Source organism: Filicampus tigris, chromosome 10 (assembly GCF_054856515.1).
Source record: "Filicampus tigris isolate MCC_2025a chromosome 10, RoL_Ftig_1.0, whole genome shotgun sequence".
Classification (NCBI taxonomy): domain Eukaryota; kingdom Metazoa; phylum Chordata; class Actinopteri; order Syngnathiformes; family Syngnathidae; genus Filicampus; species Filicampus tigris.
In genome coordinates, this window is record NC_141226.1 from 25,295,253 (window position 1) to 25,320,051 (window position 24,799).

The window sequence follows — 24,799 nt, forward strand, 5'->3', positions numbered from 1 at the left end:
AAACACTGTTATAAATTCGTGTTTTAGGCTAGGATACCTGTATGGAGTCTTGATAGCCTCTCAAAGAACCAACTTTTCCATTCGCATCGACCATTAGAGGAGTATATCATCGCAGTGTGGTGAACTGCGACCCTCAGAGATCAGGGTTACATTTTGGAGCACTTTTTTTTTTCCTGACGGGCTTCGCTTTCATTTCATTGTTGATGACAAATATTTTAGTAGTATTCAGAGAAAAAGATACCTGAGAAGAGAACATTTACTTACCGAGGAATCGTGCATGTAGTGCTTCTCCCAGACCTACCGGAACAACCATACGCCATGGACAGTGGCATTTTCGCCACCGAGGCAGAAAATAACGTGACCGCCACAGAGAAAGAGAAATCAAGTTTTTCAAGTTAGGTGGGCTTAGTAAGATGGCCGGGGGTGGCTTCACTTCTGACTGAGAGTAAGAGGCATTGTTAGTCCACTCATGTAGAAGTCTGTCATCGTCCCCGATCAAACGGTCTTGAAAGGTGCAATTTACCTTACAGAGATGGAGGAAGGTAGGAAGGTTATATGGAAATTTAAACAAAAACACAAAAAGATGGCCAGCAATCAATCAATGCCAAGGCACACATAAAAGACTCGTCGCGGGTCTCTGTCAGGCAGTGGTGTAACTTTGGTGCGAAGGTGTTGGGGGCGGCTATTTAGTGTAGTACACTCCCTAAAGAACCCCCTCCCACACACACACACACACACACACAATTTAAATTGCATCAATCTGGTGTACTTTTGAGTCATATGGAGAACAATTCTTTATACAACAGGCTAGCCAACCTTCATCCTAGCCCGCACGAGCCTTTGCATGAGTTATGGCCACAACTTCAGGTACGAGCCGAACTGTGTTTTGTTTACGTGGTAACTTCAACTATTCTACTCTGAATGGAAACAGTGAAGTCGGTTCTTTGAGAGGCTCTCATGACTCCACACAGGAATCCTAGCGTAAGACACGCACTGGGAAGAGTGTTTTGAGCAGGGACGCTAACCCTGACAAGTTGTCATAACGGTGGCAACGTAAGATGGCTGCCCTCTAGCTTCAGTCCATCCATGGCGACGATCGACGTGCCAACTTGTTGCGCTTTTGCGTTGAAGGGCAAGCGGAAGTTGCGCCGGTGTTCTACGGCGGATCGCAGGGCTCAAGCTCGCAGCTAGCGACGCTGACGATGGGAGAGATTGTTTGCGAGGAGCTCGAAGATTTGGTTCATTTCTCAGTGCACGACCTGCCGGCCAGAGGCTATGTCGTCATGGAGGAAATACGGCGACAGGGCAAACTGTGTGACGTCACGCTCAAGGTACGACCGAACCCGTTTCCGCACGGCGAACGTCAAATTAGCCGCAAGGTAGGCTAGCCTAGACTAGCCTAGATTAGCATTTAGTGCTGAGCTCATGCTAACTGGAATTAACAGCGGCTTACTTTTGGCCGGGGCGCCGACGTCACCTTATTCAGAGACTAAAGGCCAGCTTGTAATCGAATCTTCAATATATGTCATGTCAGTACATGTAAACGCTGACTGACCTTTGACCCGCTCAAAAATGAAAATGTCCGACTGTCAGTTGTGTTGGACACCGCCAAATCATTCTCAAACAAACACAGTCTCACCAGGAGCCTGACAATAGACTGCCTAACTCAGGGGCAGGGAAATCCGGTGCCTCGAGGGCCATATCCTGCCTGCTTGGGATCCCTCCCGATTACGACACACCCGATTCAAACGATCGGCTCATCAGCATGCTCGGGAGAAGTCTGAAACGATCCTGACCATTTGAGTCAGGTGTGTTGTAGTAGGGAGAGATCCGAAAGAGGCAGGATACGGCTCTCGCGGACCGGAGTCGCCCGCCCCTGGCCCAACGCACTTCGGGTTGTTGCAGTCTTATCATTCCCAACCAAAGGACGGCGTGTCAAACTGCTGAGTGTGCTTTGAAGATTGGCCACTTCAGCTTTGTGGACTGTCCTAGGTGGTTCTCTAAAGTGTCCTCTCGAAAAGAGCAAGTGATTGCGAGCCCAGAATGGTCTATTTTCTTTGCTCATGCATTTATTGGCGGACCGGGTACTGGTTTGGTCTGTAAATCAGTCCGAAAATTGGCAAAAATGTCGATCGTTGTTGTCCTAAGTCAAATCAAGCAGGTGTTTGCAAATTGAGTACAAAAGTAATTAGTCTGCTTTGGTGGAGGGCTCCAGAAATTGGAGAAGGTTTACTATTTACTAACGACGAAGCGGATTAGTTGTCGTTCGATTTGATCATCGATTAGTTGCCGATTAAGCGCGTCAACTCTAAGCGGAACACGCTCTGGGCAGTCGAATAGGTCCGGTACGTGAGTTATTGATTGGTTTTGTTTCTGAGAGTATATTCCCTGTCGGATTTTGGTGCCCACACCCGCGTTGTGTAGAACATTCCACATGGCTGGCAGCAACTTGTCACGTTGCTTCTATAGTTGAGACTCGCCGCCACAACGATGTGACATTGCTGATGGATCATTGTTTTATTTCAATTCGGTTCAGGTCCTTACTTTCAAGCGGGTTCTGATGCTTCATGTATTGTATTTGCAAGCGCTGAACTGATGACTGCGCTTGATGTCAACATGATGGACTTTGTTGCAGTTGATGACTGTCTTGTACAGGCGGGCGAGCACAAATTCAGCGCCCACCGCATCGTGTTGGCGGCCTCCATCCCGTATTTTCACGCCATGTTCACCAACGACATGGTGGAGTGTAAACAGGATGAGATCGTCATGCAAGGAATGGACCCCAGGTATGGAAAACCGCTCTCACGCGGCTTGACCATGCAGCGCGAGACCGCTTTCCACAAGTTGTGTTCCTGTGTGTGTGTGTGTGTGTGTGTGTGGGGGGGGGTGTTTGCGTGTGTGTGCGTGCTCAGCGCTCTGGAGGCACTGATCAACTTTGCGTACAGCGGCCACGTGGCTATCGACCAGCAGAACGTTCAAGCCCTCCTGATCGGCTCCAGCTTCCTGCAGCTGCAGAACGTCAAAGACGCTTGCTGCTCCTTCCTGCAGGACAGGTGAGGCCGGCCGAGGCCAGGTGAGGCCGGCCGAGGCCAGGTGAGGCCGGCCGAGGCCAGGTGAGGCCGGCCGAGGCCGGCCGAGGCCGGCTGTCCTACTTCAACGTCGGTTCCTCTACGTTACTACGCATTGACCAGCCGGCGGCTGCGTGTTCTTCAGGTTGCATCCCAAGAACTGTTTGGGAGTGCGTCAGTTTGCGGAGACCATGATGTGCGCCGCGCTCTACGAGTCGGCCAACAACTTCCTGCACCGGCACTTTGTGGACGTGTCCCTGTCGGACGAGTTCCTCACCCTGAGGACGGACGAGTTGCTGGAGCTCGTAGCCTGCGATGAACTCAACGTCAAAACTGAGGAGCAGGTCAGCCGTCAGCCCGCAAATTGATTCTGTTGCCGTCGAACGTCCCACACGGGACAGTTGATATTTTCCATGCAGGACAGCTTTATTTTGACCCAAGTTCAACATGTCTTCCCTACTGTGAAAGAAAAACTTGAAGAGCGCCAAGATTCTGCCTTCTCGTGAAAGAAACTGCTTTCCCGCAGCTCGTCCTCTCCCATGATGATGCTTCCCAGTATGGCCCCCCCCCCCCCCAAAAAAAAAAAAACGAAAACCAAAAACAGTTACACCACCGTCCAGACACAATTCCAAATTCAACAATTTAAGCCTATCGCTTGTCGATGTTGATTTAGTGTAGCAACAGCTCTTACTAGTCAGCATTTTTGAATGAAAGCTTTTTCCAACTGCTAACCAAAAAAACATGTTGTGTTGAGACCATCGTTTATAGCAGGGGTGGGCAAACATTTGGACTTGCGGGCCACATCGTGCAAAAGGGCTCTCGTGCAGGTAGGTAGTACGTTTGTGCCAGTGAATATCGTCGCCGTTCTGTGAAAAACACCATCTCCATTCCCCCAGACCCCCCCTACCCCCCCCCCCCCACCCATTTTCTCGTTTTTACATTAATGGTGTTTCCGCCTTACGGACATTGCATTCATGTGAAAATGAAAAAAGTTTCCAAAATTGGAGGGAAGTGTTTTTCACAGGACAGCGACAATATGCAAGATGCGGCGCTTCCACAGCTGTTCGTACAAGTCCTCTCCTTGCCTTGTCCTCTTGCGCGAAGACTCCTGCTCAAAAGCTCCTCAATGATCTCAAAACTTGCCGTCCTTTTTTTCTATTTGTGGTAATAGATATTCATTTACTGAACAAACTTAACTTAAACAGTAAGGAAGACAGAAAAAGATGGTATTGTTTTAAATCTTCGTTCCTCGTCAAGTGTTTTTGAAAAACGCAAGGCCTGCCGCCGCACACCGCGCGATGGGTAAAAACCCAGTTCGAAAGAAATGTCGATATTTTCCAAACTGAAGAGGGAATTAGTGGAGGAGGTTAAGGAGAACAAAAAGAATAATTGGGATCAAATTGATGATTTGAATGTGCCCGGCAGGTAATGGTCGCTACATTTACGCTCACCAAAGCCAGGAAGTGCGGGTCTTCACTAGCGCTTCATAAAGTGGATTGATTTGGCGCGGCGGCGGCGGCGGGCAAATGTCACTCGCTTCCAGAGCCGCAAATGTAGATTTAGCCTATGTGATGGCCCGGCCTGTGTTTTGCGTGACCGAATGACGTCATCGCCAGACAAGACCCCTTTCCCCACTTCTGTGGCGCAGAAAGACAGTCAGTGGGTGTGGCTCGCCGCAAAGGTCCACCAAGGGTCGGTGCGCCGTCTACTGGGGAAACGCGGGCACTGCGGGGACAAGATCAAATCATTGAATGATGAATGATAATTCATTTTGTTGCTGTTGTTGTTGTTGTTGGACAAGTTCGGCGGGCCGGATTAAAAAGCCCCGCGGGCCCTAGTTTGCCCACGCCTGGTTTATAGTCAAGAAAACATAACGGTAGGCGAGCGTAGAAAAAATGCTTTGCTTTGGATGCTCCAGTGGCGTCCAGGGGCGTCTCTCTTTCCCCCGCAGCGGTCACGTATAGCGCGTGTCTCAGAACTCCTTCGGGACTGCCGAGCGACCTCTCTGGGCTGACGGTGCGGGCGGGGCCCTGGGGAGGAGGGGCCTGACAACGGGGGGCCGCGGCCGCACCCTTCTGGCTTTCTCGCTCTCGCTCTCGCGGTCACTTTTCGGACTTCTTCCGAGGGAGACTTTTGTCAAAACGTTTCCATTCGAAAGAGACCAGAGCACTTTGTTTGGTTTGTAGCGACTGGATGGATGCGTTCACATTTGGACAGTGGTAGGAGATTTCCACGGGAATCCCTTTTTAGATTTCAAGATTGCACTTGCGGTCATGTCAGATAGAGGAAGTCAGGTGTGTATGGAAACGAGCCAACAAAGCCAAGGTGTACCTTTTCGGGCAGTATTCCTCCGCACTTCTTGAGCCAAATCTCAGGCCACGCCACTTTGCGGAAAGCGGAGATACAGGCTCGTCGCGCACCTTCTGCCATCTAGTGGGAGAACATTGGATTGTTTTGTCCGTGACCGGACGCGCTTGGCCCAAACAAATGATCCAAAGCCTTTTTTCGCCACTTGAAAGTGTCTATTTTTCTGTCCAAATAATCGACATGGGATCACACCGCCGTGGGCTGGACGACGTTTGCCTCGGCGCCTGAAGTTGAGAACGCGGCAAAACGCGCGAGCGCACGTCGGCCCTCGTAGGCGCCCGCGCGAGTGGGGAGGACGGCCGGCATTACGTCTCCACCTGTCCCAGAGAGTGGACTCGCAGCAACAGCAACAGCGACAGCAACAGCAACAGCGAAAGCAACAGCGAAAGCAACAGCGAAAGCAACAGCGAAAGCAACAGCGAAAGCAACAGCGAAAGCAACAGCGAAAGCTTTCGTAGGCCACGTCGCGGCCGGAATTCGGGCAAAACGCTGACGGGGCTTCACGGCTAGGCCCCCCGGAAGTCAGCCAGTTGACGAGTTTGCGGCCTTTGAACGTGTCCCGCTGTCAATTGAAAGCTGTCCTCCGTCAAAGGCGCGCTAGCACTGAAGGCGTGTCCACCGTATGCGTCTCCTTCCTGGTCCCGTGCAGGTGTTTGAGGCGGCGCTGTCTTGGGTCCATCACGATCGCGTCAACCGGGAGACTTTGCTGCCGGAGCTGCTGTCCAAGATCCGACTTCCGCTTTGTCGTCCTCAGTTCCTGACGGAGCGAGTCCAGCAGGAGGAACTTGTGCGCTGCTGCCATAAATGCAGGTGGGAGCGCTTTGCCTGCTCGGCACAAACACGTGTCGAGTCACGTTCCGCTCATCACCATTCGCTGGCCTGCCTTCCTTTGGCCTTCCTTCCTTTGGCCTTCCTTTGGCCTTCCTTCCTTTGGCCTTCCTTCCCTCCTTCCTTCCTTCCTTCCTTCCTTCCTTCCCTCCTTCCCTCCTTCCCTCCTTCACTCCCTCCCTCCCTCCCTCCTTTGGCCCCTAGAGACCTCCTGGATGAGGCCAAAGACTTCCACCTGATGCTGGAGCGTCGCCCTCACCTTCCCGCCATCAAGACGCGCCAGAGGTGCTGCACGTCCATCATGGCGCTCATCTACGCCGTGGGAGGACTCAACAGCTCCGGTGCGAGGCGGCGGGACTTTGGCGGCCGGAGCGCCGTCCGACCGGTCCCCGGACTAACGTGACCTTCTCCCGCAGGCGACTCCCTGAACGTGGTGGAGGTGTTCGATCCCGCGGGCAACTTCTGGGAACGCTGCCAACCAATGAGGACGGCCCGCAGCAGGGTGGGCGTGGCCGTGGTCAACGGACTCCTCTACGCCGTCGGAGGCTACGACGGCCAGTCGCGACTCAGCACCGTCGAGGTGTACAACCCCGAGACGGACGCTTGGACCAGGGTGTCCAGCATGAACAGCCGGCGCAGGTGAGCGCTCTGACGGCCGCTCACTGACGGGCGCCTCCGTGCGACCGCTCTCGCGGTGACCGCTCTCGCGGTGTTCCTCAGCGCCATGGGAACGGTGGTGATCGACGGCCACATCTACGTGTGCGGCGGCTATGACGGCAAATCTTCTCTCAACTCTGTCGAACGCTACTCGCCGCACGCCGACAGGTAACAAGCACCCAACTCACACCCGCGTAAAGCGGCGGCGGCGGCGGTCGGCGGGTGGCGAAAACCAAAGGGAAAAAAAAGACAAAACGGGGGTGCGGGGGGAGCACGCGCGTCTGCCCCCATCCTATCCTGTCATTGACATCGCGATATCAAGAAGACTCTGCGATTACACGGTCAAGGGCGCAGCTTCTCCTTCTCCACTCGGGTTTGCCAGCCGACTTGAGACTGAAATGACGACAAGTAAAAGAAGCGAGACGTAAGCGGCGAGACGTAAGCGGCGAGACGTAAGCGGCGAGACGTAAGCGGCGAGACGTAAGCGGCGAGACGTAAGCGCAGCCGATGGGCAGCCGCGACTCGGCGTTATCTTCCCCAGGATCAAAGCGCTTGTTCCTCTTGTTTCCAAAGCAACGCGGAGGAAAGGAAGCGCTTGCGCAAGCTCGGTCCTCCCTCGGCGCAACGTTCCCGTCCGAGCATTTGGACAAGACGCGGAACGCGCGGCAAAGTTGGCGCCGGCCGCCGACGCCTCCTTTTTTTCCCGACGGCCACTCGGGCCACCGGTGGCCAGCGGTCCTTCGGCGGCGGCGCTCTCAGCTCTCCGGGGACCCGCCAGCCTCGTGGGCGGTTTGCGCTAACTTCCTGTGTGTCGCAGGTGGTCCGTGGTGACGGAGATGAGCGCCAGTCGCAGCGCCGCCGGCGTCACCGTCTTTGACGGACGCATCTTTGTGTCCGGCGGACATGACGGCTTGCAGATCTTCAACACGGTCAGTCACATCGCCGTCCTCGTTATTGTCTTGGTAATCGTCAGGTGTGCCCGGCCGGCCGCGCGTCCTGTAGGTGGAGTATTACAACCATCACACCAACCGCTGGCACGCGTCATCGCCGATGTCCAACAAGCGTTGCCGTCACGGGGCGGCGTCACTGGGCAGCCACCTGTACGCCGTGGGCGGCTACGACGGTTCCGGCTTCCTGAGCGGCGCCGAGGTCTTCAGCTCGGCCTCGGGCCAGTGGAGCCACTTGGTGGCCATGAACACGCGGCGCAGCAGAGTCTCCCTGGTGGCGGCGGCGGGCCGCCTGTACGCCGTGGGCGGCTACGACGGGCAGACCAACCTGGGGTCCGTGGAGATGTTCAACCCCGAAACGGCTCGATGGACATTCATGGCGCCCATGGCCTGCCACGAGGGCGGGGTGGGCGTGGGTTGCGTCCCCCTGCAGCCCGCCTAAACTGGCCCGCCGCACCCCGTCGCGGGCGGCGGGTCAGCTGTCGGGCGAGGGGGCCGGGGCCGGGGCCGGGCCGGGCCGGGGCCGGGGCCGGGGCCGGGGCCGGGGCCGGGGCCGGGGCCGGGGCCGGGGCCGGGGCCGGGGCCGGGGCCGGGGCCGGGGCCGGGCCGGGGCCGGGCAGGGGCCGGGCCGGGGCCGGGCAGGGGCCGGGCCGGGGCCGGGGCCGCGGTCGCACCGGCCGGCGTAGCTTCAGCAGCTAACGGCCAGCCTGGCGTCGGCGCCCGCCGCTTCCTCTGGGCCGGGACGGGAAGCGGCGCGTCGGCTTCGATACGAAAGCGCCCGGCAAGGCTTTGATTTTGCAACAACGGGAATTGCGCCCGTGTCCTCCCAAGTCCCAGTTTAAACAATGTGCTGAGAATGTGAACGTGGAGCGTGGTGAAAAAGGAATAAAGTTGCTTCAAAGACGGGCGCTGCCTGGCGCGGTCGTCGCGTGACGTCCGCAAAGCGCTTTGTATGCAAACGCGCCTTCTTTTTGTCACAACCTCATTTGAAGGCCACGCGTATGTTTGGCTGAAGCGACAGCGACGACACGAGTCGTGCTACAAAAGCCTTTGTCGTTTGGCCCCTTGAGTCAAGTGTGTGGTGATCGGCGCCGACGCCCATTCACTTTATGGGACTTGAAGCGAGCGCCGGTGTTTTCTTTAACTGTATCAAAGTCCCGAGGACTTGGGGAATGCGCAAAGAATTGGCAACGCAGCCTCGGTGGAAAAGCAAAAGGCTTTTATTGTCTCATTGACCAGCAGGAAGTAGAATTGGGAACATCTCGGCTTCATCTTTAATGGCCGGGGGTCTTAGTGGGGTCGGCGGGGTCCTCTGGTCCACACCGCGTCGGGGCTCGTTGATCCGCCGGAGTCCTGGAAAGTCCGTCGTGATCGCTCTGCGGACCGGGACACCTGCACACACATTTGGACGGACGGACGGACGGGAGCTCCTGAGGATCTTGCTTCTTTCCGCGGCTCGATTTGCCGACGCGACGGGCGGCCACTCACTCTGCGGGCCGGAAGCGTCGCTCCTCCCCGTCCAGGATCCCGTGGTACAGTCGGATCTCCCGCTCCAGCCGCTGCTTGTTAGCGAGGAGACCGTCGTAGTCTCGGCGCTGCTGCTCCATCTCGCCGCGCACGTCCGCCAGTTCCGCCTCCAGCTTGCACACCACCGAGCCGAGGTTCTGGAGCTCCATGTCGTGCCAGTGCCGGGCGTCGCCCAGCGAGTTCTCCAGGCCGCGTTTCTGCAAGGGCAGCGGCGTAAGCGGCGTAAGCGGCGTAAGCGGCGTAAGCGGCGGCGAAGGGCTCCCGTCACGGATCTCACCAGAGCTCGGATGGATTCGGTCTCGGCCTGCAGGCTTTGGATCTTGCAGCCCGCGTCGGAGCACTGGACCTTCAGCGCCTCCAGCTGTTCCTCTTCCGGACTCAGCCGACTCACGCACTTGGCGTCCTGGCGGAGGGAGGAAAGCGCGTCAGGCGCCGTCCGCGCCATACTGGGCGGGGCGTGCCGTCGGTTCACCTTGCATTCCTGGTAGCCGTCCGTCTCGGCTCGGTTCTTCTCCGTCACCTTCTCCCAGTGGTTCCGGATGTAGGCCAGGATCTGGTCCAGGCTGGTTTCAATGGGAGCGTCCGGTTGATCCAGTTCCCGTCCGGACATTTGACTGTAGAGGAGGCGCACGTCCTGGGGGGCGGGGACAGCGCGACACGTTAGGGACGGCGGCTGGGACGCAACTAGGACAGCGGCGCGTGCTTGTGAACCGGATGTCGGGTTGACGACGACGACGACGACGACGCTGAGGCGGCGCAGTCGGCCGCGCCGCCGACATCAAAGTGGGCCGGCAGCTTACTGACCCTCGTGTTCAGAGCGTTGTCTTGGTGCCGGTGTTGCAAGTGTGCGGTGCGGACTTGAGCCCAGATGCTCAAAGCGGCCGTAAGACGAGAAACGTCTCTGTGAATACGAGGACCATCTGGACGTGTGTTCGTGTTGCAAAAATGACCATTTTTCCCCGTTGACCCCTCGGTGGCTTGATTGGTAAAAGGCGTTGATGCGAACGGACTTCTTTCAGATGCTGTTGGCTACGTCGCGTGGAAATATTTCAGACGATCACGCGGGGCCGGCAATAATTGCTGGCGGCGCCGTGGCAACCGTCCGGTCAGCGCCCCCGCCTCACAGTGCAGAGGTCGCCGGTTCCATTCCGGGCTCGGGCCTTCCTGAGTGCAAGTTGCCTTTTCTCCAGGTACGCTCCCGCATTCCGAAAAGGCAGAGCGCTTTCTAAAGCGGAGGTCTTCCATCCCGTTCCTCGAGGTGCCGCCTGCTCTCCTGGATCCCTGCCCGTCGGTCGCGACACGCCTGATTCAAATGATCGGGTTTACCATCGGGCTCCCGCGGACGTCGCCCATTATCGGAGGATTCCGATCAGGTGCGCCGCAGCGAGCGGGGATCCGGGGAAACGGGCGCAGCGGAGGAATCCGGATAGAAGAGGCCTGCTCCGGAGTTCCCTCGAATGGGAACGGTTGCTTGTCGTTGCGTGGCCCGCAATTGGCCGGAGCCAGTCGGGGGCGTAACCCGCCTACTGGCCCGAGACGGCCCGGTCGGGCTCCGGCGCGTTCGCGAGGATGAGCGGCTCGGATACCGACCGGGTGGACGGATGTTGCCGACGACGCCCCGGCAAATATTTGGGATGCGGTCGCGGCTATTCGCTGCGACGTCGCCAATGTGCCGAGTGCCGTGAGGAACGTTGACGTCGGCGCTCCTCTTTTGTCGATGGAGCTCGGGAAGGTCGGCGTCGCGCGCGAGGGCGTCGGCGACGCCGTCGGGCCCGTTCCGGCCCGTTCCGGCCCACGTCTGACCTGCTCGTGCTGTCGCTCCAGTTGTCGCAGTTCGGCCCGCATGGCGTCCGTCTGCTCCTCCAGCTCCGCCCGAGTCAGGCCTGCGTCCTCCAAGACTTTGTAGAGCGACGCCATCTCGTCCTCCGCCGCCTTCCGGAAGGGTCGCTCGCTCTCAAACCTGCGGCGGGAGCGCACACGCCGCCGTCGATCGGTCAATCGGGCCCCCGAGCTCGGCGCTCGCTAACAACCTCCCGACCTTTCCTTGAAGTCCTCGGCGTTGGCCTGCACGTTTTCCGTCTGCAGCGTCAGTCGAGCGTTGTCCAGGATGGCCTCGCTGACCTGAACACAGGATGGCGTCGCCGTGGAGACGCTGCTGTCAATCACTCAGGCTCATATTTTGGAGGAGTGGCCCTTTTTCACCCAAGTCGGGTCCTCGAGAGCCCCGATCCAGAATCGCGCCCGAGCCCGGGGCTCTCGAGGACCCGACTGGGGAGCGCCGTGCCTGGCGTCACGCGTCTTTCAAAAGGCGCCCGGTCACCTGAGCGCAAGTGTCCGTCACCTAATAAGGCTTTCATTGTGAAAGGGGGCATGTTTTGCCGTACCGACCGCCCGGTAACCGCGGCGGCGGCGGCGGCAACGCGTTTGCCTCGCATGACCTCATTGACCTCGAAGCAAGAAAAGGGCTTGGTCCATGGCAGGAATGAGACCAGTGCGTGCGGGCCTAAATACCCGTTTCCACATTCCAAACATAACTGCAAACGTCCAGCGCTTACGTCCCGTGAGATGAAGAAGTCCCGTGACCGAGCTCGTCATCGCGTTTGCCCGTATTCACGCAGCCCTCCAAAATGTGTGTGTGTGTGGGGGGGGTTTCTTCGCATTGTTTAAATCAAAAGCAAATGTAAAGACATGAAATGGTTTTGCGGCGTGTCATATGAGACTTGACTCGTGTCAGGCTTCAAGCGGAAGTCAACCCAAACATGTTCCCAACATGCCCACTAGTTGAAACACGGCATTCGGATTCATTTTGCGTTTGTGGAACATAAACCAAGCAGCAAAGCGCCATTTTGTCCTCCGTCGACTGAAAGTGACATCACGACTGCTCACAGCGACCAACCGCGGCTGAGCTATTTTCTGAATCCGAGCCGTGATTGGTCATTGTGAGCGATTGTGACGTCATTTTCAGAAGACAAAACGGCCGCCCCCAGAGATGGCTAAAAACGAGTGGAATCACGCTTATTCCACAAATGCGATATTTAACGCAATGCCTCGTTTCAACGAGTGGGCCTGCGTAGAACATATTGTTGGAGAAAAAAAAAAAAATGCTTGGGTTGACTTCGGCTTTAACTTCCGCCATTTTTAGGGCTTGGGACTTGCTTGGCAAAAACCTGGCGGCAACTTGATGCGGCATCTCACCGACTCCACTTGACCCACATGACTTGACAAGTCATCTTGTTTATAGTTTGAAATCTGCATTTGTCACACTTTTCCTTTTCAGGAAGGAAAGGCAAGAAAAGAGAGGCTTTTGTTTCAATCAACCCGGCGACTCGGTCAGCGTCACGAAACGCCAACAGCGGCGACGGGAGCAACTCCGAGGATGGATCGTTTGACTTGATGGATTATTTTGCCGATAGAATGACAAAAGTCATTGTTGGGCTCTCTCGCCGGACGCGACATTGATGGCCTTTGGAAAGTCGTCTTTGGAAAATCCGATGTTATTTGGCGGCCGGATCCCCCGAAAAGGCCCGCCGGCAGCCACGGTGCCTCTCACCTGCCTGTAGACATCCTCCCACTGGCCCCTGAGCGGCCCCCAGGCGCCGGCGCAAGACGCCTTGCGGTCCAGGCTCATGCGGATTTGCTCCTCCAGCTGCTGGTTGAGTTGTTCCAGCGCTTGGACTTTGTCTCGGTACTCCATCAAGCAGCTGTTGAGGCCGCCGCCTGCCCCGGCCCCCGCCGCGCTCTGAGCCGCCCGCTCGCTCGCTCGGGGCAGAAGCGGCGCCGCGCTGCTCCTGGTGCCCTGCAGGAAGATGCTGCTGATGCCCAAAGCTCTGCGAGACACGCGCGTCCCCAGACTGGACGCGCCGCCTACGGGTGGGGCCGTCCCCACGAAGACGCCCCGGGACGCGGCCCCGCCCGGGGCCACCCGGACGCACGCGGCGCTCGGGCGCTCGGACGAGGACGAGGACGACGACGAGGACGACGACGACGACGACGACGACGACGACGACTGGCCCAAAAAGGAGGAGCGGCGTCGCGGCAGAGGCATGACGGACTAAACCTCAGAGGGACCCGCGCGCCCGCATTTATGGGAGGACTGGATTCTGGAAAGATGGCGCCTTTGTTGGGCTCACATTTGTGTGACTGCGCTGACCTCTGACCTTTGTTGTCACGCTTGCCTGTTGATGCGGACGCGCAGCTGCATCAGCACTCGCGAGGCAAACACACATCGACCGTGACTCAGCTGTTTGTTTGTTGTTCCTTTCAAAGGAAAACCTTCTGGCTTGACGCGTCACTTCCTGTTTGCCACACCATGTGACCTGTTTGCTGACAGGAAGTGTTGGAGGACAAGCCGTGAAGAAGTCTGTGCAGACACGGCAGGTTACGTGAGGACATAAGCTGTTTTTATTTTCAAGATGACTTTGCTCAGTTTGCTTAGTTTGGATTGCTTCACACACAAAACGTCCCTCTGTTGTTGTTGTTGTTGTGTTTTTGTCACAATCAAAGTCATCAAATGGGCTTGAGGTGAAAAAGCAAAGTGCCATGTGGAGAGAGCGGCGGCGGCCCCCCGTGGGTCCGGCTCCCCTCCCCTTGCCCTGCCCTGCCCTCCCCTTGCCCTGCCCTGCCCTCCCCCGCCACCCCCCTCCCCTCCCCCGCCACCCCCCTCCCCTCCCCTGCCCCCCCACCCCCCCCCACCCCAACTGCAATTAACGTCACCAGATGGTGTTGAGGTGAAAACAAGAAGTGTGGAAAGGAAGTGAATCAAAAAGCGTGACAAGCGTCTTCCTTCCCGTCACTTGTTTTGTCTGCTTGGCATCCGTGCCGCACTTCCTGTCGCCGCAACGGTCGCAACAGAAAGTCCCGCCTCCCGCGACGCCAACGGCAAGTCCGGCCTACAGCGACAGCGCCTGCGAGGTGTCGCTGTCGGACGCTCTGGCGGAAGTCAGCGGACTTTTCCCGGAGCGGCCGGGCTGCTCCGAGGCCGTCCGCCGGCGTCGGCGGTAGCAGAGCCGCAGCAGCTGGAGGAGGTCCCGGCGGAAGCGCACGCCCACAAAGGCGTACAGGAAGGGGTTGAGACAGGCATGCAGGTAGGCCACACCCTTCAGCACCTGGCTCGCCTTCAGGAAGCGTTTGAGCTCGCGGCAGTCGGTGACGGTCACGTTGGCCGCCTGCACCGCCTCGGTCACCAGCACGGCGTTGTGGGGCAGCTGCGTGAGCAGGAAGACGGCCACCACGGCCAGGACCACGCGCATGGCCTTGTGCTTCTGGAAGCTGCGCGTCTTGAGCAGGGTGGCCACCACCGCGCCGTAACACGCCGCCATGACGGCGAAGGGCAGGCAGAAGCCCATGACCACCTGCACCCACAGCGTGGCCATCTTGGTGCGCCGACCCACGTGCGGCGGGAGCAGCATCCGGCAGAAGTAGCGCGCTTCCCCCTCCGCCTCGGCCGACGCGGCGGCGGTGGAGAAGGCCAGCTCGGGCGCGGCCAGCAGCAGGGCGGCCAACCAGACGGCGCAGCACGCCGCTCGCCCGCAGCGGCGCCGCTCGGCCTGCAAGTTCCGGGCCTTGGCCGTCTGCACGATGACCACGTAGCGGTCCACGCTGATGCAAGTCAGAAGCAGCGTGGAGCTGAACAGGTTCACCTTGTACACCGCCGCCGTCACCTTCAAACACACCAGCCGTCAAACGTTTGAGCGTTGGCTCAAAGGCGGCCGAGAACAGGAGCGCCACCGCCGGAGGCGCTCGGCACCGGGAGCTGTGAGAGGGGAGGCCCCTCCCGCGGGCACCGGGCAGAGTGCGCCCCGTGAGTCGCAAAGACCGGGGGGGGGTCTTTGCGCCTCCACAGCTCCCTTGGCTGACGCCCTCCCGTCGGGGAAACGCTGCCCTGCGCTTGTCGCGCAACCCAAGGGCCGAGATGGGAAGAACGGAACCTGGGGTCGACCGACCGCAGCCGGTCCCGCCCGCCGGAGCCGGTCCCGCCCGCCGGAGCCGGTCCCGCCCGCCGGAGCCGGTCGCCCGAGGCTCGGCGCTTCCCGTCTCGGCTCTTGGGCTGCTACGCCGCTTTGTTTTCAAATGAAATCGACGGCCGGACGCAAGGACGGAAAGACGCAAAGAGACGCGTTCGCTCCAGCCTAGGCTCGGAAGAGCGCGGCTACCTTGCAGAGGGCGGCGCCGAAGGTCCAGCCGCGAGACGCCTCGGCCGCCCACAAGGGCAGCGTGACCAGGAACAACAGGTCGGCCACGGCCAGGTTGAGCAGGAACACGTCGGTCATGGTCTTGAGACGCCGACGGAAGTTCAGGTAGATCCACACCACCGCCAGGTTCCCGGCACCGCCCACCAGCGCAATCATCCAGAAGAGCGGCGGCTCGCACGCGCTCCGGAAGGCCCGCACCGACGCCAGGTCGCACATCATGTCCTGGAAGTCGTAGTCGGGGCTGGTGGCCGTGGCGCCGCCGGACCAGGGGTCCTGAATAAGGGGCACATGAGGGGGGGGGGGGGGGGGGGGTCAGTCACCGTGTCTCGCGGTCCGCCGAGCCTGCGCTGAGCGAGCGGGGCCTCGTACGTCGGTCGCAGAGTCCGTCGCAAAGTCGTCCATGGAGTCGCCCGGGCGGCTTTCTTCCAGCTAAAAGGCAAAGGTGTCAAAATCAAAGCTGAACAGGTTTCCTAATAGCCATCACACAAGAACATTGGCGAGACGACCGCGGAACGTCAAACTGGGAGCCGGTTTGCGGGAAACTCTCGGATTTCCGAGCCGAGAGGCTCGCCGATGGGAAGCCGTTCTTCCCAAGCTTCCCGATGTCCAGCTCGGAGCACCTTGACCAATGTTGGCCCCAATCGCGTCCGAGCATTCCCGAGTAACGGCGGCCAAAGCGGCGTCTCCCTGCCGGCCTTTGAACCACGAGCCCGACGTCGCCGGTCGGCGCAGGAGTAATTCCACGCCAGAGTTTTTCTCTCTTTTTCAGAAGAATCCGTTTTGGAGCCCGCGCCTCCTTCTGCTCCGAAAGGAGCCCCCACTGGAAGGGCAGGGAGCGAGACCCCGGCAGGGCTGGCGGCGCCGGCCAGCCAGCCAGCCAGCCGGCCAGCCAGCGCGCCAGCCAGCCAGCGCGCCAGCCAGCCAGCGCGCCAGCCAGCCAGCCAGCCAGCCAGCAAGGCGCCGACCCGCTGGCATCGGACGTCCGGTCAACATGGTTCGAGCCACGTCATTTCCCCGTCCAATCGACATCGGGCGGCAACGCTCGCATCGCAGCGCACGCAACGCCGGCTCGCCCGCTCGTCTTTTCAAACGCGGCCGCTCTTTCGGCCTTCTCGCTCTCGGGACGCACCTTTCTCTCGCCGCTCCTTCAGCCGCGCGCGCCCAATCCACTTCCCTCTCACGTCTTTCCACATGAACGTGCAAATTGCAAATGCGGCTGGGCTCGGGTTGTTTCTGTCCAATGACACCGCTGATGCGGACTCAAAGGAGAGAAGCTTTGGGCATTTTCAAAATGAGAGCCCGTTGAAGTGTTGGATCTTCAAAATAAGACTCCTGCCACTGTCCTTTTTCATTTCAACCTCCTCACGGCTTGCGCGTTCAAAGAAAGAGGCGCCTGTCAATCGGAAAAGCTTCGAGATGAGACTCGGTCGCAGGAGCCTTCTTCGCACCATTTGGACAATTCGGAACATTTTGAAGCGCATCTGGACTTTCCCAAGTTTTCAATGGCCAAAAGCGCACACGCACGCACGCACGCACACACACAGGAGAACTCACAGCAGCGTTGTTGGCGTTTGCCTCTCGATGTTGCGCTCGCACGGACGTTCTGACGTTGGTTACAGCTTTGACGAGCCAAAGCAGAAGTGAGAGGAAGGGGCGCCGCCACAGACTGACTCCTCCTCCTGACTTCTTCCCTCCATTTTCTGTTTGTCTCACGTTGCGGTGCACGTGGGGGGGGGGGGGGGGTTTTGGGGGCTCTGTTGTGTTGACACGCTCAACGTTGCGTGTACTCCACCTTCCGAGGAACCCGGCGATCAAGCTGATCGCGTGTCGTCCCGGCCGGCGAGCGAGCGCCCGAGACTTGCATGTGTTGCCATACTTGTCGAGTGAGTCTCCGCCGCCGGTCCGCCTCACAGGCGGGCCAAGAAATGGGCAAAGTCAACTGGAAGCGAGACGACGGTGAGGATGAAGATGATTTCCTGCGCACTCATCTGTGTGGTTGCGTTGCGTGACTCGAGCGTCACGGCGCGCTTGTGCAACAGGAAGCGAGAGCGGCAGCTTCGCACGCAACGCAAGGCGCCCCGTTTCGGAGGCTTTTCTTCGCTCTCGGCTTTGAAGCCGACAGACGGCGCGGGCGGGCTCGGGTCGGCCGATCCGGCCCCCCTCGGGCCCGCCGAGCCCTCCGACTTCGGCTCTCTGTCCGAGTCTCTTTCATCGTTTTGACAGTGCAGAAAACGCACAAAGAAATTGATGACGATACACTTCCCGAAGGTGCAAAGGTTGACGATCGTTTTCCAAAGTCGAGCCAAATCGACAAAACTGTGAACAAAGATAACGATAACCTCTGCTTTCGTGGGAATGGACTAATTGGAGAAGATTTAGCCACCGCGCGCAGGGTCACAAGGGCTTGACTTTGCTCGGCTCCCTCCTTACACAAAGATTAGAAACAACATTCTTCGGGGGGGGGTTGGGGTCTCTGTCCCCGCTGAGCCGGCATGCCCGCTCGGTGCCTTTTGCCGACGCACAGCGCGCGCTTATCCGCTTTATCCCCAAGTAGCCTTCACGTGCACTCACAGTGACGGCCGCGTACTCGGGTGTCCGACGCTCAAGCCGTCGCTGGCTTCAAGCCGTCGCTACCTTCAAGCCGTCGCTACCTTCAAGCCGTCGCTACCTTCAAGCCGTCGCTACCTTCAAGCCGTCGCTACCTTCAAGCCGTCGCTACCTTCAAGCCGTCGCTGGCTTCAAGCCGTCGCTACCTTCAAGCCGTCGCTACCTTCAAGCCGTCGCTACCTTCAAGCCGTCGCTGGCTTCAAGCCGTCGCTACCTTCAAGCCGTCGCTACCTTCAAGCCGTCGCTACCTTCAAGCCGTCGCTACCTTCAAGCCGTCGCTACCTTCAAGCCGTCGCTACCTTCAAGCCGTCGCTGGCTTCAAGCCGTCGCTACCTTCAAGCCGTCGCTGGCTTCAAGCCGTCGCTACCTTCAAGCCGTCGCTACCTTCAAGCCGTCGCTACCTTCAAGCCGTCGCTACCTTCAAGCCGTCGCTACCTTCAAGCCGTCGCTACCTTCAAGCCGTCGCTACCTTCAAGCCGTCGCTACCTTCAAGCCGTCGCTGGCTTCAAGCCGTCGCTACCTTCAAGCCGTCGCTACCTTCAAGCCGTCGCTACCTTCAAGCCGTCGCTGGCTTCAAGCCGTCGCTACCTTCAAGCCGTCGCTACCTTCAAGCCGTCGCTACCTTCAAAACGTCACTTTGGAGACGCGAGGTTGGAAAAAAATCCCATCAACGCATTCACCGTGAACAAGCGCAACCATCCAAGCGATGCACACTCGCAAAGAGATAGGAAAGGTGACGTACCCCCCCTCCCCCCACCCCCCCAAAAAAGAGGGGAGTGAAATCGTTCTGCTGTTTGACTTGATTCCAGTCCATCTGGTCGCTTCTGTTCCAATTTAGAATCAAATCTTTGCGAAATCATTCCGCAAGTTTTGCCAGTTTGGTGTACGAGAGGTTAAAGATGCAACAGGATTTTCGAATCCTGAACAGCAAATGCCCAAAGACTTTTGCACAGTACTGGATAGACCGAGTAACATTTGTAGAAGGGTTCAACGTGGTAAATGTTTTTCTAAAGTGTTCTAAAAATGTTCAAAGTGAACCCCCCCCAAAAAATAAAAACCCCAAACAAACTGCAATTAGCGTCCTCGCAATGTTTCAGAGTGAATTCAAATGAAAGCAATTTGAAGCGCTTTCGCTGCCAGCTCTTCTTTCACCGCCTTGTCGGAGGTTTTTGCGCGACTGTCCGAGGCCAAAAGTGGGCGTCGCGACAACGCGAGCCTGCTTTCTCTTCAAATCCACACCAGGAGGATACGAGGGCCCCAATTTCCGAGTGGGCCCACCTGGGCGTTGGTTGACAAACGAGCTGCGGTCGGGCTCGGCCGTTTCGCTTTGCCTTGCCGGCGGAACAAAAAACCTTTGGAGAATTCCGATCCTGTCCGTCAGGCTTGTAAGTGTCGGTGTCGGGTGCCGTTGTCAATAAAGTTTGAGCCGCTGAACAGAAGCCGATAATCTGATCAGCTTCCCGGGCCGCAGACGGTTTTGCTCTTAATCTGCTCAACATGTCCGAACGCGCCGGCTGCACGCTCGTCAGGCTCGCAGGTAAAAGCAACGCCGCGCACTCACCGTGCTGACAGCAGTCATAGGAAATGATTCTTCTTGCCGTCTTGTGGCCATTGCTCGTCGCCAGTAAGATGACAGTAAGCGCTTACTGTCATCCATGCTCGGTTCTACCTCCGCACTATTTCCCGATCATCTTTATCGGCCAAGTATGTCCAACTCAAGTGTGACGACAAAAAGAACCTTTGGGACGTTTCGCTAGTGATGGCGGCACCTGGGCGCGTGCGCCAAGCTCATCGAGCAAACGTCCGGAAAGTCACGTGACGGACAGGAGCGGCATCCGTGAAATCCAAGCGCGCCGCCGCCAAAGACGAACGCAAATGTGCGGCGGCTGCCGAGACTTCTGTGTGACGCCGCCGTTTCTTGTGCGCTAGCGCCGCCGCCGCTGCCGCCGCTGCCGCCGCTGCCGCCGCTGCTGCCGCTGCTGCTGCTGTGCGCGTTCGCGGCGCCGCTTTGGGCCTTCGTGGACGAGCTGGATGACTCGTGAGTCCACTTTTGTGTGTCATCGTCAGCTGTCAATCGGCCAGCCAACCCTTTCCCTCTCCCACAGCTTGTTGGAGACGAGACGCATCGAAGACATTTGGCTGATCAAAGTACGTGGACTTTCATATGTCATCGTTGATGTTGTGAAAAGTGGACATTTGTTCGTTGCCCTCTGTTGGTTGTGCGAGGTAGCGTACCGAATGGGCGGAGCTAGACAGTGCAGCGTGTCCATTGCCCGATGCAAAAGCCAACGATCATGCCAGAGAGCCTCATTTGAACCGCGTCGCCGCTGACGATGTCGCCGCTGGCGATGTCGCCGCTGACGATGTCGCCGCTGGCGATGTCGCCGCTGGCGATGTCACTCCCGGCGATGTCGCCGCTGGCGATGTCACTCCCGGCGATGTCGCCGCTGACGATGTCGCCGCTGACAATGTCACCGCTGACTTGCCGCCGTCGCGGTCTTGCTGTGCGCAGTTTTACGCCCCCTGGTGCCGGATCTGCAAGCAGCTGGACCCGGACTGGCAGCGGGTCGGCTCCGAGCTCAAGAGCGCGGGATCGCCCGTCAACGTGGGCAAATGCGACGCCACCGCCAACACGGGTGAGCCCGCCTTGCTCCTCGTCGTCCTCGTCGTCCTCATCGTCGACTGACGCGCCTTCCGCCTGCAGGCTTGGCCAAAGAGTTCAAAGTTGCCACTTATCCCGCCATCTTCATGTGAGTTGGCCGCTCAGCAGCCGATGTCGCCGTGACGATGCCGTCCTGACTTTTTGGCGACGTCACCCTGAGTCATCGTTACGTTTTGACGACATTGTCGCGTTGTCATGGTGACGGTCTTGTGTATTTCAGGTGGAAGAACGAAATGAAGTATCTTCACTCGGGCCCCCGAACCACAAACGCCATCGTGGAATTTGCTCACAGAGTTAGTGGGTGAGGATGACACAAGGTCAACCGGCGCGCTATGGGTGGGCAAGAGCAGAGGCGTAGCTTCCCATTGGACAAGACGAGACAGACTATTGTTTGTTCGGGGCCCCCGGAGGCCCAACAGATTTGACACGAACCGAATATCATTCACATTAGGACTGCCAAGCTACAATGACAATTGACCATCTCGATTCGCTGAAGCTGCCAGTCAAACTCGCCCCTCCCCCACCTGTTGCTCCTCTGAGAGCGAGAGAGAGAGAGAGAGAGCGAGCGAGAGAGAGCGAGAGAGCGAGAGAGAGAGCGAGAGAGAGAGCGAGCGAGAGAGAGCGAGAGAGAGAGCGAGCGAGAGAGAGAGCGAGAGAGAGAGCGAGAGAGAGAGCGAGCGAGAGAGCGAGTGAGAGAGAGCGAGAGAGAGAGCGAGAGAGAGAGCGAGCGAGAGAGAGCGAGAGAGAGAGCGAGAGAGAGAGCGAGCAAGAGAGAGAGCGAGAGAGAGAGCGAGAGAGAGAGCGAGAGAGAGAGCAAGAGAGAGAGCGAGAGAGAGAGCGAGAGAGAGAGCGAGCGAGAGAGAGAGCGAGAGAGAGAGCGAGAGAGAGAGCGAGAGCGAGAGAGCGAGAGAGAGAGCGAGAGAGAGAGCGAGAGAGAGAGCAAGAGAGAGAGCGAGAGAGAGAGCGAGAGAGAGAGAGCGAGCGAGCGATCCACGACGCACGTGTGCCGCTGCTGGCGCTGCTTGCGTCAACAAAAATGAGGGTGACAGATTGTTCGAGCAGACGAAGAGGAGCCATCCTTCTGGGAGTGGAAAAACCAAGCAGGACAGTGTTATCATCAGTGGAACTTGTTTGGGACGCTCAGCGTTCCTGTGTCGCGGCTAGCTTGCGCCTGCTAACTAAAGAGCAAGAAAAGGAGGCGGCCAAAAAGGAGGCGGCCAACTCATGGCCTCGATGTACAAATGTCAACTCGGACTCGGCCCCAGAGTCACCGCGAGACTCTCTCCGGTGCGCTCTGCAGCCGCTCCGCTCTCCATTTAACATCATGTGGCAAATGTGTGTCGATTTTTCACCTCATTTTTTTTCATTGCTCTCCATAACGAAAAGGCCGCCTCAGATCAGGCGGCGCTGCGTCCTTACTTGGCTCGGGTGCCCTCGTTTGGACAGCCCAAGAACGGCGTCGGTTGAAACGCTCGACGGGAGTCGCGCGCGTCTGTTGACGATGGACGAGACCGTCGTGAATAGCGACGAGTCATTTTCTTTTCCTCGCCGCGGTTAGTTTGGCCTCAATATTGGCTCCATTTGATTTTGCCTTGAAAATGTTGACTTTTGCAACCAATTTGGGACAGCCGCCCTCGCCGTTGCACTAGATTGGGCGCTTCTTTCAATCCTAATGTGTTACTTTGCTTTCTTTCGCTACTCCGCCGGCTCGGAGCGACATGAGAAAGGCAAACGATGCTTCGGTCCTTGTTTTTCTTTTGTCTTGTGTTTTCAGTCCGCTCATTCGACCTTTGACCAGCTTGCAGCTCTTCCAACACGCTCAAAGTCGCCACGATGTCATGTTTGTGTACATCGGCGCATCGTCGCCACTCAAAGTAACCCGCGCAGACCTGTGACCTGTGACCTGTGACCTGTGACCGCTGACCCGCGACCCTCGTTTGCAGGCCCAGTACTCGGCGGCGGCTCGGGAGATGATCGCGTCCACGCTTTTCTTCTCGGCCAGCAGAGACGTCGTGCCCAAGGTCCGAACGTCGGCCAGCGTCAGCGCGCGCGCGCCTTTGAACACGCGCGTCGCTCAATCGCGCGACGGCGGTGTGCTCGGCAGGCCGTGTCGCTTCCCGCTCTCCCGGCCGCGCTGGTCTTCAAAGATGGCGCTTACTTCGGCTACAATGGTGGGAATGAAGCCGACCTCTGACCTTTGTGCCGTGACCGCTGACCCTTGACCCATTCCAGAGAGCAGCGACGGCTCGCTGAAGGCCTGGATCAAAAGGGAGCGATTCAGCAACTACGCCAAAGTGGACAGCTACATGCTCTATGCCATGGGAGACTCGGGTGACCGCTGGCCACGCGCGCACACTCACTCGCTCGCTCGCTCACACACTCGCTCGCTCGCGCGCGCGCGCGCGCATTCACTCGCTCGCTCACTCACTCACGCTAGCGTGTGACATGTTTTTGTGAATCCAAGTCAACTTTAGCTTGAATCACAGGGCAGTAGAGGATAAGAAGTTGACGCACGCAGATGGTAGTGGGAGTTGTTTTCACCGGGAGCGGGACGGGACGGGACGGGACGGGATTTTGTTTGTTTTCCTTTACTCTGGTCCAGGACGGGATTCTTTCCGCGGGCGCGGGAGGCGCCGGGAGTGACAATCCCCTCCCGTGCGGCCGTCCGTCTAACCGGCGTGGCCACTTTTTGCGCAGGGAAGCTGATTGCGTTGGCGCTGTTGGACGATGCCAACGTGAGCCAAGAAAATCTCAGGTATGAGCTCGGTTCTGCACCGGACAGTGCGCACTGGCTGTCTGTCTGAGCCGCGTGCGCTGCGCTTCCTCTCGCGTGTTCAGGTGCAAAAGGCTCGTGCGGAAGGTTTCGCAAGACTACAAGGATGTCTACAGCAGGTCAGGAAGGTCGCCGGCTTTCAAAGTGGAAAATCCAGCGTGTCAAGCGTCCGTCTTGTTTTCCTTCCCACAGAAACATTCTCTTTGGCTTCATGGAGGGCGATGAATACATCAATGGGCTCATCATGGGGTGAATCCATGCGCGCGTGTGTGAGAGTGTGCGGGCGAACGCCCCGGGGTGTGTGTGTGTGTGTGTGTGTGTGTGTGTGCGCGCGTGCGCGCGTGTGTTTGCTCAGCCTGCGAGCGGCCACGTTGTGTCCCTTTTTCAGCGAGCTGCGCCTTCCGGCCATCGTCATGCTGAATCTGTCCACCGACAGCTACTTCCTGCCGCCGGCCTCGCTGGAGACGGAGCGCCACCTGCTGGACTTTGTGGATCGGGTTCTGGACGGCAGCATCCAGGCCAGTCGGCCGAAAAGCGTCGGCGGAAAGTCTTAAAAGGCTTTCCTGACTCTTCCTCGTCATCCTCTTTTAGGCTCACGGGGGCAACGGGGTCGCTCAGCGAGTCCGGCGCTTCGTTTACGACACCAAAGTCACGCTCTTGGTACTTCCCGTCGACACTTCCTGACCGAGCGCGGCCGCTTGTCCTTCCGCCCTCATGCCGCTTCCGGCGGACCGTCTGCCTTTGCGTCCATCCAGCCGCTCCTGAGCGAGGCTCCGCTGCTGGGCTGCTTCCTGCTGGGCTTCCCGCTGGGCCTTTTGCTTTTCGTGTGCTTGGTGTGCTCCAAGGCCCGGTCCGACCACGGAGCCCGAGACGGCGGCGGCGACGGCGGCGGCGGCGGCGGCGGCGACCGGCCCGTCTTCTCTCGGAGACAAACGCCCGACAAGAAGTCGGACTGACTCCGCTGGGCGGAACCTCAGAGTGCTGCGAACTTCAAAGTCGCTAAAGCCAATAAAAAAAGAAGGCAAAATACTGGACTCACATTGGCCTCCAGATGACTCTGTTGGGTGATTTTTCCACTTGAGAGTAAAAGGGGTCCTACCTCAGAGATTCTAACCTTAGCATGGCATTAGCGACGTGTTCCTCTTTGCTTCCAAGACACATCACGAGTTCAA

At 58.3% G+C, this 24,799-nt stretch overlaps 4 protein-coding genes across 7 annotated transcripts; 2 read left to right on the plus strand and 2 right to left on the minus strand.

Moving 5' to 3' along the window:
- The first annotated feature begins 1,036 nt into the window (after positions 1-1,036).
- Positions 1,037-13,908, plus strand: klhl18 (kelch-like family member 18). 4 transcript variants are annotated; one of them, XM_086044046.1, is made up of 10 exons: positions 1,134-1,331; positions 2,656-2,786; positions 2,913-3,053; positions 3,214-3,412; positions 6,085-6,245; positions 6,468-6,604; positions 6,680-6,902; positions 6,984-7,088; positions 7,738-7,849; positions 12,672-13,908. In XM_086044046.1, the coding sequence occupies exons 1-10, from the start codon at positions 1,203-1,205 to the stop codon at positions 12,786-12,788; spliced, it is 1,455 nt and encodes a 484-aa protein (XP_085900172.1). In that variant the 5' UTR covers positions 1,134-1,202; the 3' UTR covers positions 12,789-13,908. The 4 variants fall into 4 exon arrangements, with proteins under 4 accessions (XP_085900169.1, XP_085900172.1, XP_085900171.1 ...); XM_086044045.1 differs by lacking the exon at positions 12,672-13,908 and adding an exon at positions 7,923-8,425 and having other exon boundaries at positions 1,137-1,331; XM_086044043.1 differs by lacking the exon at positions 12,672-13,908 and having other exon boundaries at positions 1,037-1,331; positions 7,738-8,826.
- bfsp2 (beaded filament structural protein 2, phakinin) lies at positions 9,070-13,470 on the minus strand. The gene is made up of 7 exons (XM_086044054.1): positions 12,945-13,470; positions 11,433-11,515; positions 11,198-11,354; positions 9,867-10,028; positions 9,672-9,797; positions 9,356-9,591; positions 9,070-9,259 (listed from the first exon to the last, which is right to left on the minus strand). Exons 1-7 carry the CDS (start codon positions 13,437-13,439, stop codon positions 9,142-9,144), a joined length of 1,377 nt encoding a protein of 458 aa, XP_085900180.1. The 5' UTR covers positions 13,440-13,470; the 3' UTR covers positions 9,070-9,141.
- A 173-nt stretch (positions 13,909-14,081) lies between the features above and the next one.
- On the minus strand, positions 14,082-17,322 carry ccr9a (chemokine (C-C motif) receptor 9a). Its single transcript, XM_086044059.1, has 4 exons — positions 17,140-17,322; positions 15,955-16,014; positions 15,547-15,858; positions 14,082-15,054 (listed from the first exon to the last, which is right to left on the minus strand). Exons 2-4 carry the CDS (start codon positions 15,985-15,987, stop codon positions 14,284-14,286), a joined length of 1,116 nt encoding a protein of 371 aa, XP_085900185.1. The 5' UTR covers positions 15,988-16,014; positions 17,140-17,322; the 3' UTR covers positions 14,082-14,283.
- Positions 17,323-18,818: 1,496 nt separating this feature from the next.
- On the plus strand, positions 18,819-24,665 carry LOC147141576 (protein disulfide-isomerase tmx3a-like). Its single transcript, XM_086044055.1, has 16 exons — positions 18,819-19,729; positions 20,122-20,230; positions 20,298-20,340; positions 20,705-20,828; positions 20,897-20,942; positions 21,075-21,155; positions 22,629-22,728; positions 22,798-22,875; positions 22,959-23,025; positions 23,087-23,185; positions 23,552-23,609; positions 23,693-23,746; positions 23,820-23,876; positions 24,016-24,145; positions 24,219-24,287; positions 24,383-24,665. Exons 1-16 carry the CDS (start codon positions 19,690-19,692, stop codon positions 24,581-24,583), a joined length of 1,356 nt encoding a protein of 451 aa, XP_085900181.1. The 5' UTR covers positions 18,819-19,689; the 3' UTR covers positions 24,584-24,665.
- Positions 24,666-24,799: the final 134 nt, after the last annotated feature.